The following is a 21,815-nucleotide window of genomic DNA, read 5'->3' on the forward strand; positions in this document are numbered from 1 at the left end:
CAGGTGCTCACCAGAAGTCTGCAACACAGTCAGAATTATGGGCAAAATGTACCATGTCAGAAGTTAAAAGAGGGGCAGTTCTGGTGTCTGTGCTCAGATATATTGCTTTGCAATTTTTTGCCTAAATATGAAGTGTCACTTGAAATCTAGAGGCCATGTCAGGAGTTGTAGGATAACCCTGGAGGGTGATGACTGTCTGGGAGACCTTCAGATAACTCTTTACATTGAATCTGAAGGAATTTCTTAATACTACCAAGTAAACTCTGCACAAAGGATGTAAGTTGCCTTTCTGTCTTTGAAAGTGATTCCACAAGAAATATTTCAGTGTTGTGGGTTCTTACATAATCGAAGCAAAAGGGTAATATCTTGATTTTGGCAACTACTGATGTAGGATTCTATTTACACTGTATAGGAGGGCTGTAATTACCAATCTGATACACTGAAATAACTCCCCTCACTGCAACATCTGATGGCCTGCCAAGCTATGAAGTACTTATTCTGATATGTGGTATCACCAGCTCTGATCTACAGTTTCTCAATAGGAAGCCTAGATCTCCACATGACTTCAGGCCATCTAGATTTTCCCTCCTCTCATTAATGCACTTATCACTCCTGATGCCAAGCATTCCAAAAACACGACTCCATCTTCCCCCAGAATCACCAAAGCAGATGCAATGTAACGTACTTCAAAAATGCTACACTGATCTGACTCATAAACTCTCTCCTTTTTTGATATCTGGTTACTATAAGATACAGGAAGAACTTTTCAATATTTTTGCTGTAACTGCAAAGGCCTGTTCTTTCCATCTCTTCTAAATGAGAATAGAGATGCTCTATCCTTTCAACGATACAGTGCATAAGATAAGACTCATGATAAAACTGAAAAAAGCTGACAATGCTAGAAGTGATGAGCATGAATAATCTGCCACAGCATTTATGAATCTCTTTTGTTACTGTTTCATCTACAGATTTGTTGGAGTGTTTCCCTCGATAAAACTTTTTCTTGAGTTTACTTGCTGAAATTATTTTTCCATATGAGCATTGCTTTCACAAATATATACTTAAAATAATCTATTGACAGTTCTTCGTCAAACTATGGAAGCACAGGCTGTACAAACAGGCAATGAAATCAATTAAAAACAGGCTCAGCTGCCAGGCTCAAAGAATTGTAATCAGCAGCACAGAATATGGCTGGAAGCAAGCCACTGGAGGTGCACCCCACGGCTTAACACTGAGGCCAATATTGTTTAGCATCTTAGTAACAATGTGGGTTATGGTATGGATTTTACAGATGATACAAAACTGGGAGGAGTGCCTGACAGATCAGGCCAGCTGGAACCTCATGAAGTTAATCAAGGGAAATGCCGGGTCCTCCACATGAATGGGAATAATGTCACACACCGGAACAAGCGGGGGGCCAAATGACTGGGGAAATCTCTGCAGAGAAGAAGCTAGGGATTCTGGTGGACACCAGGTGGAACATAAGCCAGCAATATGGCTGACAATGCCAACAGCCCCCTGGGATGCATTTAGAAGGAGCACTATCAACAGGTAGAGGAAGGTTGACTTTCTGTCAACTCTGCACTTGTAAGGCTACATCAGGAATGCTGAGACCATTTCTGGGACAAGAGAGAGACAAATACACTGGAGTGAGCACACCAGAAGGTCGCAAAGAATCAGGGGCTGGAGGCATCTGATATATGTGGAAGGACTGAAACAGCTGGGACTCTTCAGCTTGGAGAAAAGGCTCCACAGGACCTTACCAATAAATCTAAATACCCAATGGGAACAAGAAAAGAAAGAGTCAGACTCTCCTCATCAGTGCTCAGTGAAATGTAAGAGGCAATAGGCATGAATCAAAATACAGGAAATCCCATTTAAACATAGCAAAAAGATAGGTTTAAGAATACAAAAGTGAAACGATAACTGTGAGAGTAGTCAAACACCAAAACAAGATGGCCAGAGAGATTGTTGAGTCTCCATTCGTGGAGACTTTCAAAGTCATCTGAACATCACTCTGAAAAGCCTGATCCAGCTGATCCTGCTTTGATCAGAAGATTTGACTTGATGTCTGAAGGAACCTTCCTCCCTCAGCCACTCTAATTCTGGGTATGATGTCAAGCCTAGCTAATCACAGACAAATTATGTATAATTGTTAGTAAGAGATTTTGACCTTGAAGATGAGGTGAGGTGGGGCCATTAGGACAAAGCGTATCCTCTTCCGGTGGAGAAATAAACCATGCCACATATGTTTGTGCCACAGCTTGTATACAATCTCTACTGATAGGAAGATGGGTTGTTTCCCATCAAATTCCTGCTATTTCCTATGTTCTCCTTGACATACAGGATCAGCTATTCCTCATGCTGTGACACTGATGTTATATATTCCTGTAGAAGTGTCATTAATTCATATGAAGTCAACTTGATATGCAAACAGGGAGACCAATAAAAATAACAGGATAGCAGGATGTCTGATGAAGATTGTTGTACCCTATTATGTGGGAGAACTTGAAATGATTAACCAGTTTCTTTGATCCCTCTTATCCCTGGAAAAAAAAAAAGTAAGGAAGAGCTAGCAAAAATCTTCTAGTTCATTCACTATTACCTGGGAGCTAATAAAAGAAATTATATTTGTTTTTTCTTCATGCTCTACTTTTAACGCAACTCTGTATTGCTGGGCATCATTAGCAATTTCATGCCATGCATGGCTCTTACATCACAGCACATGTGGCAACCTCATTCCCTGATAATATAATGTAACTCTATGGAGACACTAAGACATCTGAGTTCATGGTCTTCTTGTATGTCACTACTAGGTGTCATTTATTTCCTAATCCCATTTTCAACTTTGTGAACTGTTCCTTTTGTGTTGGACTATTTCTCATCTCTGTCCTCAAGCTAAAAATGGGGCAAACATTCAGAACTTAAACCAGATATTCATAACCATTAACAACTGTTTGCTGCACCATGAAAGTACAGTCCTTTGGCATGTTTCTAAAATTAACAATCACATGCCACAGTCAGTTATGTCTCTCAGAAAAAAAAAACGACATCGCTGAAAAACAAACCATATGAGAAAAACCAGTCTTTTAAGAACAATTAACATAAACTATAAAATCCCATCTATCCTGTTACAGCACTTCATAATGCCAAATATATAGACTTTTATATACACACACACACACACACACACATAATTTTCTCCTAGTGAATTCCTCTCTGCCTGCACAGACAGGTTTCCCTTGAATCTGAGTTTACCTCACTTCACCTAAAAGGAGGAGAAGGGCTGCTCTTATTCCTCAGTCTTCAGATGATGTCTCCAGGGTTGTTTTCCTTCACCAACGTAATACAGCATTATGAAGTTACCTCCAAATGTTATCTGCCTAAAAACTGATTTGAACTGAACTCTCCCCTTTAATCTCATCTATAAATGCAGTGTTACTCTTTGCAGATTGCTTGTGGAAATGACGAAGTCTCAAAGACCTTACTGTGTTATCAGAGATGTCTTTTACAAGGAAAGGACAGGGTCCCCATGTGAACGAGCCCTACAACCTGTGTAGCTGTTTAAACCAATGAGAACTAAAAAGCTATGAGATTTTCTTTTAAAAGATTCAAAGGTCTCCCTTCATGCAAAGGTGAAAAATGAACAGAAGATCCTAAAGCAAACATAAGACCAAACAGAGAAGCATAATTGTTCTGAATGCTTCCAGCTTAAAAAGCTTCCAGTACATATTTGAAGCAAAACTCAGATTCACTTCCAGCTCCAGAAACATTTAACAAAACCACAGTCTGTTCCAGCTTCCACATGCACCCAATTTGTACAGTTCAAAAATACATCTGATATCACACCCATGTTTCAATCTTCCAAGACTTTACTTTGGCCTACCTCTAATAGCCATATCATGGGGACCGCTCTAGCCATAGCCTCTGTAACTTGTAGGACAACACCCAGCAAAGAAGATGCTGTTGCTGGGAAGAAAACATCAAGTAACTTCTTATTAGGCGACACAGCTCAAATTCAGCATTGCAGCAAGCCAGCACTAATGGGGCTGATTACATTAGGCCAGACTTCCCATCTGCTCTCTTCACCTTTTCTGCGTTAACTTGCCTACATATGTTCTTCAGCAGCAAAGATCAACTCTTGATGTACTGTATTACTCAGTATCTACAACAGTATAACATCAAAGAGCCATCCAACACAGAGACATCTTTCCTTAGGATTATGTGAGATCCAGTGGAGTCCATGAGGTTTTCACCTTTTCACATAATAAATAATGTCATTAGCATTACCCAGAAACCTGGGAGAGGTCATCTTTCACTTGCAGCACAACAGCTCTTCTCTTTTTTAATGCTGAAGCTTCAGATGTGTCAGACCATGCAGAGCCCCTCACTGATTACTTGCTTGACCACAAGAGTGGGGTAACGCCAGTTGTGTGTTGTAGGGACTACCATAAAAGGAGTAAGTGCTAACTATGGTGCAGCTCTGCATGGTCATTTAGTAACTGGCTTGTTTAAGGAAAGAAATAAGAATATTGAGAACCTGAGCTACTGTGCTCCTCTCCTTATCCTTCTGGCAAATGCAATCATTGCAGGGGGTGTTAGAAATGAGAAAAGGAGCTAATGCACTGTTTTCTCCACCAGCCTGTCCTGGTCAGATATTCCTCCTGTCAGTCAGTGAGATTTATGAAAGCCTGTGGCACATGTGCCTTCACAGTCCCTGAAGTTTCCACTCTGCCCTGCACAACTCCAGATGAAAAGGAGCAAGTGAACACACAAATAACAGAAAAAGTTAAGTCACTCTTTTACTCAAGACTGTCTGCATCTTTTGGGCTGAGGAGGTAATGCAAAGCAGATACTTGGCTGTAAGATCCCACAAGCTTCATCAGTATTGTTTCCTGAACTGCCTATCATCTCCCCAGTGCAACTGATAGGAATATTAGAACCTGCTAATGAAAACGAGCACCTACAGGATAAATCTTAGTTTTCTTACCTTAGCACCTCTCTAACGCCCACAGTGAGATCAGGGAGTGACTGAAATCTGCAGTTGAATCAAACCCATTATATGAATTGACAAAAGGGTCAGCTAGGAACAGTGAAAACTAATTAGCTCTGGTCTGTCAAGAGCATCTGCATGATGAGACAAGCCAGAAACCATCGTGTGAAGTATGAAGCAAAAGTCAGAGCTGAGAATTACCTAAGTGCTGAGGAGCCCACAAAAGTGGTGGAGTGACACCAGGTGTATTAAAAGGGTTAATTGGCCCATCGAGGAGGAGCGAGGTGTTTTTTTTCTGCTTTAATTTTGTCTCTGTTTGTAAACAGGTACAATGGTTGCTCAGATCCATCAACATTTGCTACCTACGGGCGAAGGTGTAGCACTACCTCTCAAGATAAGACAAGACTCCCTCCCACACATCCCACGGGTCTCAAGATGCACATTTAAAAACAACATAGGATCAAGTTGGTATATGCAGTAGTGAGGAACCTCAGTGGAAGTACATAGGAAGTTGCATTCCCTGAAGCAAGGATTTGGCAAGTCAAAGAAAATTATAAGAGCTCTAATGGCCTGGCATGACACTTGCAATGAATTGAGAGAAAATCAAGGAAAGTGAACATGCTTTATCTAAGCAGAGGTGAACAGAAACTTGAGCAGACTGATAACCATATGTAGTTAGAAAGGAAGCCAGCATGCTGGCAGAAAAAGCAAGTCCTATAACCTGCAGCACTTGGTTGGAAAGTAGATCCTTGTTCTTTGATTTGGTATTTGGCAATGACAATCACAAAAATTGTCAGCCTTCCATTGATATCTCAAACCTAATGGCACCTGTACCAGCTGCTCCATTTTCCAGGGAAAAAGATCATATTGCTAAGATGAGCTGAGATTAACTATGTCGTTTTCTAATTCTCATCAGCACACAATAGTATATGTAGCTATTTTAGTTTTCTGATGCTTCAAATACTTAAAAAATGAAACATTAAGTCAAAAAAACATTGGCATCACATCCAAATGAATGTGACCCAATGAATGACAAGGAATTGGGATTATATTGTATATAGTTTTCCCTGGGAGACTCCAACTTCTTTGTGAGCATAGGCAGATTGCTGCTGCTCACTCAACAAAGGACTTTTTGATATTGTTCTGCCTTCAGTGTTCAACTGCAAATGGCTTACTGTACTTCAATTTGCTTAAAGAATGCACACAAAGCCACAAGAGTAGCAGGGAAATTTCTGACAGAAAAAGTTCCTTTTCTTCAGCTACTGGCCCTAACCCTTGTTTGCCAGTCATTTACAAAAGAATCTGGAGATGCTTCTCATTGTTTCCAGGATTTGTCTTGCATCTTAAATGAGGATCCCTCTACACATAGTAATAGGTCATGCCTTTCAAAAGGTGCACATAACCTAAATAGAGAAGATGGACAAAATATCTGGGAGAACATTTTTTTTTTTAAATACAAGTTCTGAGGTAAGCAGAGCTACAGAGTGCTCAGGTGATCTGCCTACACGTACATAGGAAGTCCATAAGTTGAGCTAAAAACAGAGCCCGCACATCTTGATCCCTACTCAAGTGATGTATGTTTTGGTGTTAGGAAAATTAGGAATTTCCTAAATGTCTGCATCTCACTCCACAGGATTTTTTGTGAAATCCTGCTGGAAGATGGAGGATGAGGTCACAACATTTAACTATTTTCTGAGAGAATACTGTCATCTTATTTCATGCAATCCTTTTGCATAACTTGGTGAATCATGATTCTTATCATTCCATTTCCATTCTAGATCAAAGGTGATACTAAAAGAAATTAAAACAGCACTTCAAAGGAATGGTGGTAAGGTCATGCTGTTTCATAGCTGTGAAACAGCACTGACCTTCTTTACTATCCTCTGATATTTTTTCTAATCTCTGCAATTCAGTATTACAGACCACGTGAACCAAATATTTCTCTCCATTAGGATGGATAATTGACGACTGTGATATCTGTGTTCTTAAAACTCCGAAGTCAGTGAAATATACAGAGATGGTGATAAGACTTTGAGAATACTTTTCCATTGAAGACAAAATTAAAAACAAGTGGGAATATTTGTGATTAAAGTGTTGCCATCTCTGAATTATCCAGTGGAAGTCAAATAGCACTTGGAGAAAAACAAGAAGGCACCCCACATACTCCTTAGCCATCCTCAAAGTCTGTCTGATGATCTGTCTCCTGGGCAGGAGGACCCTTAGTCCTGGATTGTACCAGCTTTGCTAAGTGCGCTGAAACTAACATATTTTGGAGTACCAAAGACAAAGAATAGACCTTGCTCTGTGCAAACATGATTGTAAATTACATTTTACACTTACGGATTGTGGAAAAAAAAAAAAAAAAAAGGTTAAAAATCAGGAATACAGAAGAGTGAGGTAACATTATATGAGACACTGGGCAGTGGAGAGGCTGTGGTATCAGTGAACCTCAGCACAACTCCCCCAGAAACAAAGAAAAGGCACAGCATGATAAGAAAGAAAAGTATAATAAACTGATACACAAGGCTGCGGTTATTAGCAACCTGCCAGGTTCATGAGGCACACACAGAAATGTCAGAAGAAAATTATGCAGAAAAAAAATATTGTGGAAATGGAGCAGCCACTAAGGGTGAGTGCCAGGTAAATACCACACCTTTTCAGAACACTTTGCATGTAAGCCGTAACATGCATACTACATACTATGGTCCCCTGTTATACAACTTTCAGTGTGTGACCAGAGTCAGAAACATCCATAACAATATGGCTGATGTTATGATGCTCAGGACATGCAAATTATACAGCTCCACTGAACTTCTGATATGTGCTGTAAGGAATCCCAACAAGCAGTTAAGAGTGACAGAGTAAGGATTTCAGCCCTGTATTCTACATATTTCTTATTGATATGTGATACAAACACCTATGTATTACAAAAGGTGTCAAGAAGTTTTCACATCTCTGAAATAGTCAACGCACCAGGAAAGTGATGTACGAGGGCTGCTTTGAAAGCAATGCCTCCTATTTTATTATGTTGGCTCAGGACTTCAGAGGCAATTGTTGGTGGTACAGCAGTAGAGGCTGAACCTTCCTGCCCGTAGTCCACTGCAGTGAACAGATGACAGCAGAGGGGCAGTCTGATAAAATACTGTCTGACATGGAAGAGTGTATGAAGCAAAGGCGTGTCACTGAATCCCTCCATGCAGAAAAAAAATGGCACCACTGATATTCATTGATGCTTGCTGAACATTTGTGGAAACCAAACAATGGACATGAGCACAGAGAGACAGTGGGTGGTGCATTTCAGCAGTGGTGCCAGTGATGTGAAAGACAAGCCACGTTCTAGATGTGCATGCACAGCTGTCATCCCAGCCTGGGCAGATTTTTATGAACGCAACATGCAGGCTCTTGTTCATTTTTGGTGGTGTTCATCTAATAGTAGTGACTATGTTGAAAAATAGTGTACGGTAGCTGAGAACCTGCTCTATCAAATAATGTTATTGTGCCCTTTAAATCTGTTGCAGTTTCCAAGGAAATAAATAGGAGGCATTACTTTTGGAGCAACCTAGTTTTACTCATACCCAAACTGGCACTATTGACCTGTTGCCAAATTTATTTATTTATTTAAACAAACAAACAAAGCAAAAACAAAAAAAAAAAAAAAAAAAAAAAAAAGAAGAAACACCTGATATTGGAAACAGATATACTATAAGGTAATTTGGATTTAATATGTATTCTTAGCATGTATGACTTCTGTGTTTTGCATTTGCATAGTGGCTAGTGCTAGTGGGAATCCAGTAATTTTAGAACTGTATAATGTCAGTAAGAAAAATCTGATACTTACAGAAGTCTGCCTGATGAGCATTTGTCATCTTTATGATTCTTACAGTGAGCAGAGAGTAAGCTGATATTTCTTCCTGCTGGGAAAAAAAAAAAAAAAAAAAAAAAAATTAACAAAGGAGATGAGCTTTAAAATTTGGGTATATGTATTGTAATGACAATCAAACACTGAAAGAATCCAGATTCCGCTGAAGCCATCTCTTAAAATTGTAATTATAACAACAATACAGTAGGTAAGAAAGTACACTTTCTTCACCAGTCACTGGTCTGCAATCACCTAAGCATCCATACAGAAAGTGTAGAAGAAAATGATGGATGGGAAAGTAGAGGTAGAGGGTAAATTACCCTTAGACAGATTTCAAGGAGGAGTTTAGGTCATTGAGGAAGGCAAACAGATGAGTAATTCTTAGTAAAGTCACTTCAAAAAAAAACCAATAAGAACAGGGAGCTAATGAATTAATGAAAGTTAATGACTAGAAGTTTGAAAAGATTATCTAAAGTAAAAATGGAGGAGTGTTGGTAGAAGATGATGAAATAATTGTTATCTATTTTCTGATAAACCTTGATTAAAACAACAGGGAGAAAGTACAAAGTGAAATAAGAGAAAACTCATTGACTACTGCTACTGTGATTAAAGGCAAAGACTGCTAAGAAGGTCAAGGTATAAGAAATCAGTGGTACTAGACAGTACATCAGCTGAAGTGTGTAAAGCATGGGACCATGAAGAATTCATCATGATAAAATTCAGCTTAATCTCCCAAATTGTTTCTATATAAGGGACACGAATGTCATTTAAAAAAAAAAAAATAATAATAATGAAAAAAAAAGCACAGCAATTGTCAAGCTACAAAGTTATTCTATGAAATGGCAAGCATGATTTAAAAAAAAATCTTGATAATTTGATGAATATTATACAAACGCTAGCCAGTGCCTAAAATAACCATAAGACTTTGCCCATGAGCTTATGCTTATAGCCAGAAAGCAGGATTTCAGAAGGTTTTCAGTAAGCTGACTTTTAAAAATTCTAATACTTTTTGCTGAGGTGCAGAATCAGCACGCTCACAGCAACAAGAAGGAAATGAAGCTCTGAACAAACACATTTTCTGTAACAGGCTACAAGAAGTAGAAGATGCAAGTGCGCTTACTTAGCTTCTGGATGGATTTATACTAAAACTACATAGAAAATTACCAACTTGTCACTTTATAGGACGGTTTGTTTTAAAGCAGGGAGGTAAGATCTCAGTATTATTGGAATCTGTGTTGTGCCAGCTCCACACGGCTGCCTCCACCACTACGGCAGACCACTCCTTTGCCATCCTTTGTCATCAGCATGGAAAACCTGTGACATCTTACCTAAACCTGCTTTGTTTTTAAAGAAACCCACTGACTAATTGGGTTTGTCTGGTCCATATCTTTCTCAAAAATAGTCTTCAAATTAAAAAAACCCAAAACGACAGCAAATATATTTCAGGAGAAATGAAGGAACGAGTGAAAGGAAATAATTTCTCTAGTGAAAACTTGTGGCACCAGTACTTCAATCAGCATTCTAGAGCCTGTGTTTTCAAATGCTGTTAGAGGTGCACGTACACTACTAGGATTTGTTAAGAGTACAGTAACAAAAACTAGTGTGAGCTGTGCAAAGACACATCTACATCAAGCACCAGTCATACGCTCATTCCTGAGTGCCACTGCAGTGGAGCAGAATAGAGGATACATGAAGAATGCCTCGCAGGGACCTTGCATTGTGAATACAAATGAAGATAGACTGATAAGAGAGCCAGCACATGGGAGGATTATATTAAGAAGAAAACAAAACAATAAAACTTATATGGTATTTCGTTGAAGAACAGTCAGATCTACATAGATTAGATAGTGTCATAGATTATGCAAGTGTTTAAACATCTTATTTCATATGGAGCTGTTCCCTGGGAGGAGAGCTCTTGATTGGTGCTGCATAAGAGAAAAGCCAATGAGCTGTGCTTGGAAATACAGTTTACAGGAGTCAGGTGATCCTCATCACAGAAAATTCTGCTGTATTGGCTGAGAAATCTCAGTCCTATGAGACAGCAATGCACAGGTTTTGTCAGTCAGAGCATACCCAAAATACAATCAATGGAACAAAGACCTCAAGAAGCAGGTAGAAAAAAGAAATCCAAGGAATTAACAAGATGAAAGAGCTAGTGACATGAACCTGGAAGAAGCAATCAATTATGCTGGTGGTAGAGGACATGGAGGACAAGTCAAGTGGATGGAAAGATGATGATTGAGTTTTCCTTAATTTGAGCCTTGCTCTTTGAGTCTATTCACTAGATAAACAAAATCCCTTCCTGTTCTAGCCTGTCCCATAGAACAATGATTACTTTAAATTTGAAGGAATAATGAAAGCCTTAGTATTTATATTCTATATTTCTACCAGTAAGAAAAGCATTTTCACAGCTCTCAGTCTGTTCTATGTGTAACACTCAGGTCCATATCTCTCAAATCAGTGTCTTTCATGGAAAAGCAAGAACAGAAGAAATAGCAGTTCTAGAGCACATCTTCACTCCTCTCCTCAGGGCATTAAAGGAAGAGAGAGCAATATTCAGTGATCTTCATCATCATCATAATTTTAAAAACACCAATATCTCTGGAGAGAACTGCTAACTGTTAAGCTATAAATTACTAAATAAATCTGAGACAAATGAAAGGGGTCTTATCTTCCTTATAGATGAAAGTTAATGAAAAATTACTCCACATAATACTTTTCTGTTGGCCAAATGCTAGACAGAAATGCTGCTCCAGAAAACTCCAAGAGCAAAACATTTTATAACTGAAGCTCAAGATCCTGATACTTCAATGGAAATCACGCAACTGATCCACTTTTCCCTCTAGTCATCAGTTCATTGTGATAATGCAACAGCAATGCCAACAAACTACATGAGAAGTGTGTTACTACTGATGAGGATCATTTGTATTAAATTAAAAGAGAAAAAAAAAAGATTCATTCAGGGAATTCGTAATGTAATCAACTATCCATGGGTGACTAATTATCATAAACAGCCATCTTCTGTACAACATTTCATATTAAGCCAAGAATATTCCTGATACGTAGGCTGAAGAAAGTGTTAACCAAAGTCTGAGTATCCACAGTCACAGATGGGCAAATCCTCTTGCAGTCTTCTCTAATAAAGATAAATCTGCGTACACTAAATCTTTGAACCCATCCTTGCAAAGAGATGGTGATGGGCAGATGGAGCAGCCTTCCTTAAAGACTTATTGCTACCTATAGAGGTAAGGTTTTTTTCAAATGGATAGACAATGGGGGTCTTGAAAATAATGTCATATTACTTTTATAGTTTTGTAGCAAACATGAAGGGATGCACACCACTTTATGAGTATCACATAAGTTAAAAAGTGATGAATATTCTCCTAATTCTTTTTGATTTATGATTTAATGTCTGGCAGAATATCTTGGTCATGCTCCCTGTTCACTGCTAATACTTGAGCTGAGATTATGTTTGCCTGCATTATTCTTTAAATTTTCAGTGCATTTACAGAAGATGAGCCAACAACTAAGTTTTTTTAATCTGGTAATTTGTCATTTAATTGTTGCATTTTTTGAATGAATTACACTGTAGATGTATGAGAAAGACAATTCACTAACAGATCATAGCGATAAATTTACTAGATTTGCTGTTATTATGGACTGGCTTACTCATACTTATTTATGACCTTTTCAGCATGTTTCATCTTTCCTGTATTCATGACTAAGGTGCTAGAAGGCAAACTGACAACTCAGGACTCCCAGAAACAGGCAAAGAGTTATACTCTAGTTGTTCTCATCCATTTTAAAAGCTGAAGGGGCAGGTTTATAAAGTTGATACTTTTTCCAGATAATTTAGCAGTGGGAATTTTTGACTTTGCACTTTAGATAGGTGACACAGCAAACCTCCATACAGCAGCCCATGGGCATGATTTTCTAATCCCAGTCCATTATATATTCAATTCATCACACAGTTAGACAAAGTCCTCTCAAAATAAAGCAAATAATTAGGCAAATATTTGAGCATTAACATTAAGAAAAGTATGTTGCCCTTTGTAATAGCTTTCTACTTATTGTCATCTTCCTCTCCTAGATGGAAAACTATGGGTTACAAAGATCAAGGGAATGACTGAAAGCTGCCTAGGAAACCCAATACTTAAGAAGCAGAAATTGGGCAGCTCACACAAGCCTTTAATGCCAATTTTCTGCCGAGCTTTATTACAGAGGAGAGAAGACATGTTCAAGAGCCAGAAGACAAATAGGGTGACTTGAGAACACCTCTCTTGTTAAACACTTTTGGAGTGCAAAAGAAAACTTTTGATGGATTTGATAAGAAACTATGACGAGGACTATGAATTAAAGCATTAGAAAGGAACCCCCATGACCCCTATATGCAGGGGCTTATGGCCATGCAATTTCATTTTAACATTGCTTTACATAGATTCAGAAATGTGCTGAATTCTAACAATCTTTATACACATGTATAATTACATTAGTGCTAAAATAGGGTTGGATGCCTTTAGCCAGGAGCCTTTTAAACCAAAAAACAACATCAGTATAAATACAGTTAGCCACTAAAGAAATGCTACCACTATTGGGCCATTGCACTGCTCAATAGATACTTTTCCTGCTTTAGAGCATTCCCTTTCTGAGCTTTAATATACGTAAATACACAGAAAGTCTCAACAATTCAGTTCTGTTCATGCTACATTGTCATTTATGTTGAATTTGACACCATAGTGATAGTTAGACACCATTTTTATACTCTTATTTCCACCTATAGGAAATGTCAAAATGCTACTAGCAAGAGAGGCTTCAATCTTTTTATGATACACCTGAAGAAAAACAAAGCAATGCTTATAGTTTTTTATTGATCTGGAGTTCTGATCACACAAACAAGAATTAAATATACAGGTTTCCTACGAGCTGCAGGCATTGAATCACACTCCACTTATGATATCATCAAACAAAAGCTAGCATTTTGTTTGGAACCATCCTGTTTTACTTTGGAACAACTTGGCAAAAATACAGCCAGCTACAAGCTAATCAAACAAAGGGAGGAAAATCATCACTGATACAACTGGCCTATGTTCAGTGCGAATACAACTCTTGTCACTGGCCTATCTAAGATTGCTAGAGATGTTCTCCTTTTGTTGCAGCATGTACAGTGTACAAAACGAGCCCAAGCCTATCACCATCAGCTACATTCTGACTTGCTGACACAGGCAACATTCTCCATTCATTCAGATCTAAAACTCTATTAAAATAAATAGAGATGGACAGCATTAAAAGAAGCCAAACTCAGTCCTGTTTTAACAGCAAATTAAGTACATTTCCCGTAAGAAATTTCAGTAAGGAATAAAAACTTTAAAAACTTTGTATAAATGGATAAAATAACAGAATGAAAAAAGAAAAAGAAAACCAACAAAGGAATACAGATGTTTCACGTAAAGAAAGTTTTCTCCTATGAAATGTCTTTTTCTAAGTAAGCATATAAAACTCAGAAGACAATAAAGGAAAAAAGAAGGTCATGACCTTCTCATGTGTGGTTTTGTCCCACACATAATTTGTTTGTTCTGGTTGGTACCTCAGCATCAACATAGCTCTGCTCTGTGTCCTGCACCATCCATTTTTGTCCTTCATTTTGCAATGGGCTTGATTTGCTGCTGGGATGCTGTTGAGAGAAGGAGGACAAAGGATGAAAAAGAGAGCAAAGATCAGTTTTTTCCCTCTTCTTTCAGCTTCTCAGTGTTGAATTGCAATGTGTAATGGGCAATTTGTGCTGCCTCATTGTTTGCATCACCTTTGGAAAGGAGGAACGTGCCAGGAAAGTGGCAGCTGTTTCTGCTCTGTATGGAAAGCTATTAACTCCACACAGCTGCAAATATCCAAGGAAGAATATCTTGTTTTCTTGAAGATTTATAACCTATGGATTTGGGTGGACTTGAGCTGTCTCTATTCTGGGGACAAATCTGAATCAAACTCTCAGAGTCACCTGCCAGCTTCATTCTGTTTTCCACTTACCTGAGATAAGGCAGATGTTGATGCCATCGAGATCACTGCTGCATTGAAAATGGGTGCTGCAAATGGCACCCTAATATTAGGTTCCACAGTTGCCAGTGTCTTCTGAAACATATTTACAGTCTTGAAGAGTGTCAGAAGTTGCTGAACAGGTGTTTTATTACCTTGAGTCAGAGCTCCACCCCTCCACGATTTCTGAAGCAGGAAAATTTCCCAACCCACATTACTTGTCCTAAGAGTAAGTCTGTTGTAAGGTGCGAACATATATCTGCAGTTCTTGTGACTGAACAGAGCCTGATAAGACCAAGGCATTTTTACCTGGGGGCCTGCAAACTTGTACTAAAAGCATTAATCTGATTGATGATGACCTTGTGGCATGTGAGAGAACACCTTACAGTAATAATCTAAAAGTGATTACAATACCATCCTAAGAGACACATCTGCCTACTGTCTTCATGCAAAGCCCCAGACAAATTCTATGCATCACCTCTTTCATAAGTGTCATGGTGGGAGAGGAGTCCACCAAAGGCAGCAATCTCTTTGGATTAAAAAATGCTAGGGAACTTTTTGATTGCCAATATATTTCACATAGCAACTTGTTTTTTAAAGATTTACACAAATGATCACCAGTGAGCTGTGGATTCCTGTTACCAAACTACCTACAAGGCACAGGATGAAGATCTAGCGACAGATCCTCTAGAAAGACTTGCCCTCTCAACCCACTTGAATTAAGCACTGTTTTTCTTCCTTGTTCCTCACACATCTCTCCCATATTACACAGTTCCAATCTTTTGCCTCTCCTTTACCCAACAGAGGTTCCTCATTCCCTCTGGGATAGGGCAGAGAGGAACTAACCAGGAGGAACAGATTCAGTCTGTGATCCTGTGGATTGGAGCTGAGGTGAAATGCAGACCTGGGGAGGTACAGAGCTCTGCAAGACACAAGAAAGAACGTGTTATGAGAACATATACACTTAAGGACAGTGTGGGACAGCACAGTCCTCAGGACATGAACTGGAGGAGACAGGAAAGATCGTCACAGAAACTGCGTGTGTAGGAAGATACTAGGAATTTTTTGGAAGGAACATTTTTCCACTAACGAGCATTACTGCATCATTATTTCTGAACATGGTATTTTTTTTGTGGGCCTTTTTTTTGGGTGTGATATTTTTAGGGGGGGTTGGTTGGTTGTTTCTTATAGTAGTCCACTTTGAAAGAACAGAGAAGTTTGATAAGCCTAAATCCCTAAAACATAATGTATCACATTTCCATTTCAAATGCCTCTTATATCTGCTTTTCACACTTAATACAAAATGCATCTAAGAAAATGTAAATGAGATTTAAATATTTCACCTTGAAAAGCATTGAAACATTTAAAAAAACTCAAGCAATTAAGTAAAGCTGGTTGCTGTATTTTTGTTTTCAAAATTCAGAAAAATTCAAAGTTCAGAATTGTCATTTCCTTTTGAAACAAAGAAATAAATGTTCAGATTTCTGAGCAAATCAGCATCCAGCTGAGCACTTTTAGAATTTCTAGAGCTTAATGGACTCCTTCATTTTATCTACCTCATGTTTAGTGAGGATCTACATCTGTTAAGCACACCTCGAGGAAGCTTAGTGATTAAATTTTCTAATCCATTATGCAAGCGTCATTAGGCATACATGCATTTGTATTGAAAATCCTCCCAAATGATTAAAATTAGAGCTTATGAAAGGATTTGAGATTAATAGGATGACAAAGCATGATGCTTCCTGTTAGACACAGGCATAAGGATGAAATCACAGTCATTCCTGACAGTCATAATGAGGGTTGTACAAGAACCTGGCTGACAGAAACTAGACACAAACCCAGTCACTTCCATTGGTCTCGTTGCATTCACTTCCTATACGCACAAAAGAATTAGATGAAAAGCTGGTGTTACAAGGAGAACAAGTTAAGATATTCCATATAGATATTTTGCAGTATTCCATAGTTGCAAAAATTGATTTCTTAGGTACAATTTATCATTCCACTTTTGATATGTGTTTATGTATTTTTATTAAATAATCATTTTAAATATATTCTTAATTATTTTTTTTTTAAATCACGTCATTCAGGGGAAAGGTTTGCTATGAACTTCCTTTCTCACCTTCATCATATTGAAACATTCTAATGGAATGGGAACTGCTTGATCGAAACCAGATAAACTACAGTTATAAACAAAGTACAGTCATAAGCTGTTCCATGGAAGCTTTCCAAAGCAGTGGTCAAAAGCCTCTTCCACTCTTTGGCTCAAGCTTTGTGCAGTACAAGCACATACCTCTCTCTAATAAGCAAATAAATAAATTTCTGCCTTACTTTTCCCCTGTAAGAATGATGGCCAGAGACAATTTGGAGAATTGGAGAAAAACAAATGTGCATACAAAAGCACACTTTAAAAAATGTATTTATTTGTTCTACTACAGCCTACCTGTATTCCTGATTGAAGAGCACAGCAGAACTGCACTATCTGGATGGAGGTACTGCGATGTTAGTGAAAATTTCTCAATTGTGCCCAGCATAGATTATTATGACCAGGTCTTGTTTCTGCAATATGTGGTAGCAAATGGGTGAGGCTTTTGCTTGAGAGCTGATTTACATTTACGTGTGTCAGATTGCACCTTTGGTTTTTAAGACAAAAGGAAATGAGAAGGGGAAAAACCTCCAGCATCCCATAGGAACGTGACTAAGGGTTGCTTGTTGACTAACTCTTCTTTCCTGACTCAGGCCTTCCGATATGAAATACCTGTTTTTTAAGCTCACGTCAGATGCAGCCAAACATGCCTTTGACTCAAAGATTTCTCAAATTAGTTCAATTTCTCAAATTAGTTCAAAGTTCAAACTTCACTATGAAGGACAAATCCTTTGGAGGCAAAGATGGCCTTCTCACAGGACACACACTGAGAATAGGCTCTACCTCACCTAAGTGCAGTCATCTAAAGATAGACTTCTAATCTGAGCCGATTGTCTCGGTTTTCTATGCTCTGAATGAAAAATAAAGCAGGCATCTCCAGATAGTGACCCACCTACATGGGTCACATCTCTCTCTTTTGACTGGAGAAGCCTCATTGCTCAAGTTGTACATAACACCTAACTTCTGAATAGCTAAAGGTTTCCAAAGCTACTGGTGCTGAGGGAATCTGATGCCGAGGAGCTCTGGTTGTGTTGTTAACACATAACTCAGAGTGTTGCAATGTGAAGCTGCAAAACACCCTTGGGCAAAAGCTCTATTAGCATGTAAATGAAAAATCTTTTCATAAATTCACTTGATAATAAAGAATAGGTTGGCGATACTCATTGTAGCAGAAAATGCTAGAAGCAATGCTTCCTCTGCAAAACCACTATGTTTCTTGAGTACAAACTGCCTTCCATATTTCAGCCTAAGGCTCCCTGTGACCACAAACAGGACAGCCTCTCAGATACTGTCCCCATCTCATCTCAGAGACAATTCTGATGTTAGTTAAGCACAAGCTGTGCAGCAGCAGCTCATGGCCAGAAATACTGAGAATGGATTGTGAAGTTTGTTTATCTGTAGCAACCCAGACTGCAGTCTGAGGAAGTTCGACAGCTGCTCCATCACCACTTGAGACATGACTGGAGCAATTGTAGAATTACAAAGGGAAGGACAGAAAGGAGTGCTTAAACCACCCAAAGATAAAGCACTCACCACTTTTCAGGCAGAGTTCCAGGAGTCAGGTGACTGACTTAGTGCAGCTGGAGGAGTGGAAGGATCATGCTCTTAGATAGCTACACTCATGGCAGTCCCAAGGGCCTGTTCATCAGCTGGTGAACTTGTGAGATGCAGAGCAGCCAGCATTGCTCTGCCTCAAAGTAACTGTTATTTGAAGCTTTCTCCTGTAACATATTTTTTTCCTTTTTCCTGAATAGTCTGATGGTGTCTAGGACTACCAGCCCAATTTAAAACTACAACCAATGACTGAGCTAGGTCAATTTTAGCATTACTGCTCAAAGATGTGAATTGAATCAGAGTTAATTATTCAAATATTATTAAAACCATGGCAAAAGGGCAAATAAAAGATCTGTTAGATCTATTAGTTTTCTTTTGACCTTCCTCAGTCATTCTCTCAATAACCTTCATCCTTTTTCCCATCCTTTCCAGCTCCTCTGCAGCTCACACACTTCCCTTATGTCTCATCTCTATTTGTTCTTTTGTATCATACCCTAGCAATGTCAGTAGCCCCTCTTGTGCCCCTCAGATTTCCCAAAAAAACTTTCTGAACAAAGAAGAAAAGGAAGGTCTAGCTTCTCTGAAAGTCCTTCTGTTTGACTCTTGATGATTATCTTCACTAGAAACAGCCATTTTCTACTCCCTCAGGATACAGGAAGGGACAACTCCCATTCTTAGCAGTATGAACCTTCAGGCATGACAAAATTATTAATATATGGTGGCCAGTCTTAAAAAAAAAAGCAAAAATATTCAAGTTCATGTCAAAAGTCAAGACATTACAGAAACCTCTGTGTAGCAATGCCAAATACCATTAATGACAGTCAGGTTCTGACAGAGCTGTGAAACTGCCTAATGCACACTATTGCTCCTGGTGACCCATATATCCATTATTTAATAAAATAAATTTATCTCCGTAAGAATACATAAGTATATGTATACATACTTATCCACAATATGATTTCATAAGGAGATAAAAAGAAATGACCTGAGAGTATTTGGACAATTAATTTAGATCACTGGAAAAAGGAATTTTTCCATCCACTAGGAATATTATCCTTTTAGGAGAGCTCTGTATGATCTTCTTTAGATGAATGTGGGTTACAGACATTTATTTTTATATCTTATTAACTTTCCCAAACTCAGAAAAAAAAAAAAAAAAAAACAACACACAAATATTTCATAAATAGATTGAAAAGTTCTTAACATTCTCGATAAACACTTGTAGAAAATCAGGTTTGCAACATCCTTGAAAATCTGTTTTTTGTTATGGAAAAAATAATCCCTTCTCTGGTATATCTGACTGGTAGGAGACCTGTGCATATACAGAAAATTCTTAAATTAGCTTGTCTTCTTGTAAGATATATGCTATGTATGATTCTGATCCTTACCAGTGTCACCACAGTCTCTCTTTAAAAGAGATTGGAACAGCTAAAGCAATTTACAGTGAAATAACTAGCTTCTAAACATTTTCAGCTGTGTTATGTTAATTGTATCTCAACATCCTAATAGTGGCTCAGCACTGACTGAGGATCCAAATAAAGCCAGTGAGCATTGGTGGGGATATGCCTTTGAGTCTCCTCCTCTTGAAGACAATACATACTATTGTTAACTTTTTATTGCCAGCCATCACTTCAGTTAGCTCCAGAAAGTAAAGCACATTTACAAGGACCTAGTCCATACATAAAACTGTTGATCATCAGTGTCATTTGCTGAGTATGTAGAGAGAAACATGTTTTTCCATGAGGATACTAGTTTGAGAATCCTAGGCTGAATCACAGTTTTCAATGCAAGTGACAGATTGCCACTAATTCAGGCATTTTCTCAAAGCCATTGCTCAGCAGGAATGCATTTACTTCCTCAGTGTAAAAGCTAGCACAACAGCTTTCTCAGCCCAGAGCAATGTAGGCAGTATTTAAGAGACATCAGGAGATAACTTTTGTCAACATGGCAAAGGCTTAAGCTTTGGTATGGTAAAATTTCTAAACCTTTTCCTAATTTGATATGTTTCAGAAGAAGATAGGACTGTGCACTGTGAGATCAGAGCCTACATCTTATGCAGTACTACAAAGGAATGAAATCTCTCCTAAGGAACCAAGTGGAGAGAAAAAGGCCAAGAGATTCTGCTATAAAATACTCAACTCCCTCCTCCCCTGGCTGTCAGTCCTAGGCACAGCCTAGGAGAAAACACAAGATATGGTAAAATAAGATCATTAGGAAAGTCATAGTTGAGGCAAGGATGCTAAGCTCTGGTTTATTTCCTGTCCCACCTGCAGGCTAAAGAGGAAAAGGAAGCATTGGATTTGATGATGTACTTACTACAGCCCACCTTGTAGTGCTGAAATTTCCAGTCCTCTTTCCTGTAGGATAATAGGCTGGCTGTTGCAGAAGCTCTCTCCTGTATCTCTTCACATGTGCAGAAGCCATTTTTCCATTCCCATGTTGACTTCAAGCACAGTGACCCATTGTGCAATCTGAAGATGAGTGCCTGACAGAGTAACTTGCCCTATATACAGTATGTTGTGACCAATAGCATGGAGAGCTATCCTTTCCAGGGCATCTGGTAGGTGATGTAAGCAGTATTTAACATGCTCAGGCTCTGGTGGGAGTTACACGGACACTCCACCTGCATTTTTTGCCATCCATCATTCATGCCTTGTGCCAGCTGCCCATGGGATGTGCTCTCAGTGATGCTACATGTGTGATACCGCAGAGCTGTTAATAGAATAAATCCTTTTCTCAGGATCTTCCAAAAGACTCCAAAATTGGCTGTGGAGCCAAACATGAGAGAATTTGGAGTGGATATGCAAAGGAGTCCTGCTGTCATTCTACATGTTCCTGCTGAACAAAATACAAACCTTTGCAGGAATCTAGTGTGGCCACTTAGTTACAAAAAGTGCTGATCACAAAGATCTGACTATGTTAACAGCTCCAGTCTGGAAAGTCTTTAAAGAAATAATTGCACAACATCTTAGGGAAGTGTTTGAGAAATGCGTAAGGAAAGAAACATGCTCCAGGAGATTGAGATAGGTAACTATGTAAGTACATCCTATTACATGCTAACTTAAATTGTCATTGCAAAATGAATTTGTGCTAAAACTTACCAACATCAAAGACAAGCATGACTCTCAGATCAAGAAAACACAAATTAAAGAAAGACAAATTGGTAGGGGCAAGCATTGCTGAATCTCCATTGTAATAAATGTATGGGAGCGACATGTTACTAAAGCATGTGGATGTCT

At 38.6% G+C, this 21,815-nt stretch overlaps 1 protein-coding gene across 1 annotated transcript in view; it reads right to left on the reverse strand.

The window, feature by feature from the left end:
- Positions 1-21,000, reverse strand: part of LOC122177447 (cytosolic phospholipase A2 epsilon-like) — a 39,042-nt gene extending 18,042 nt beyond the window's left edge. The window contains exons 1-5 of the mRNA XM_042866834.1: positions 20,903-21,000; positions 15,666-15,801; positions 14,874-14,975; positions 14,437-14,523; positions 8,832-8,907 (exon numbers count right to left, since the gene is read on the reverse strand). Coding sequence (XP_042722768.1) covers positions 8,832-8,907; positions 14,437-14,523; positions 14,874-14,975; positions 15,666-15,801; positions 20,903-21,000 — 499 coding nt within the window. The remainder of the gene's footprint in view (positions 1-8,831; positions 8,908-14,436; positions 14,524-14,873; positions 14,976-15,665; positions 15,802-20,902) is intronic.
- Positions 21,001-21,815: the final 815 nt, after the last annotated feature.

This window comes from Lagopus leucura, unplaced genomic scaffold (genome assembly GCF_019238085.1).
Source record: "Lagopus leucura isolate 7727_CA_CO unplaced genomic scaffold, USGS_WTPT01 Super-Scaffold_1, whole genome shotgun sequence".
Classification (NCBI taxonomy): Eukaryota; Metazoa; Chordata; class Aves; order Galliformes; family Phasianidae; genus Lagopus; species Lagopus leucura.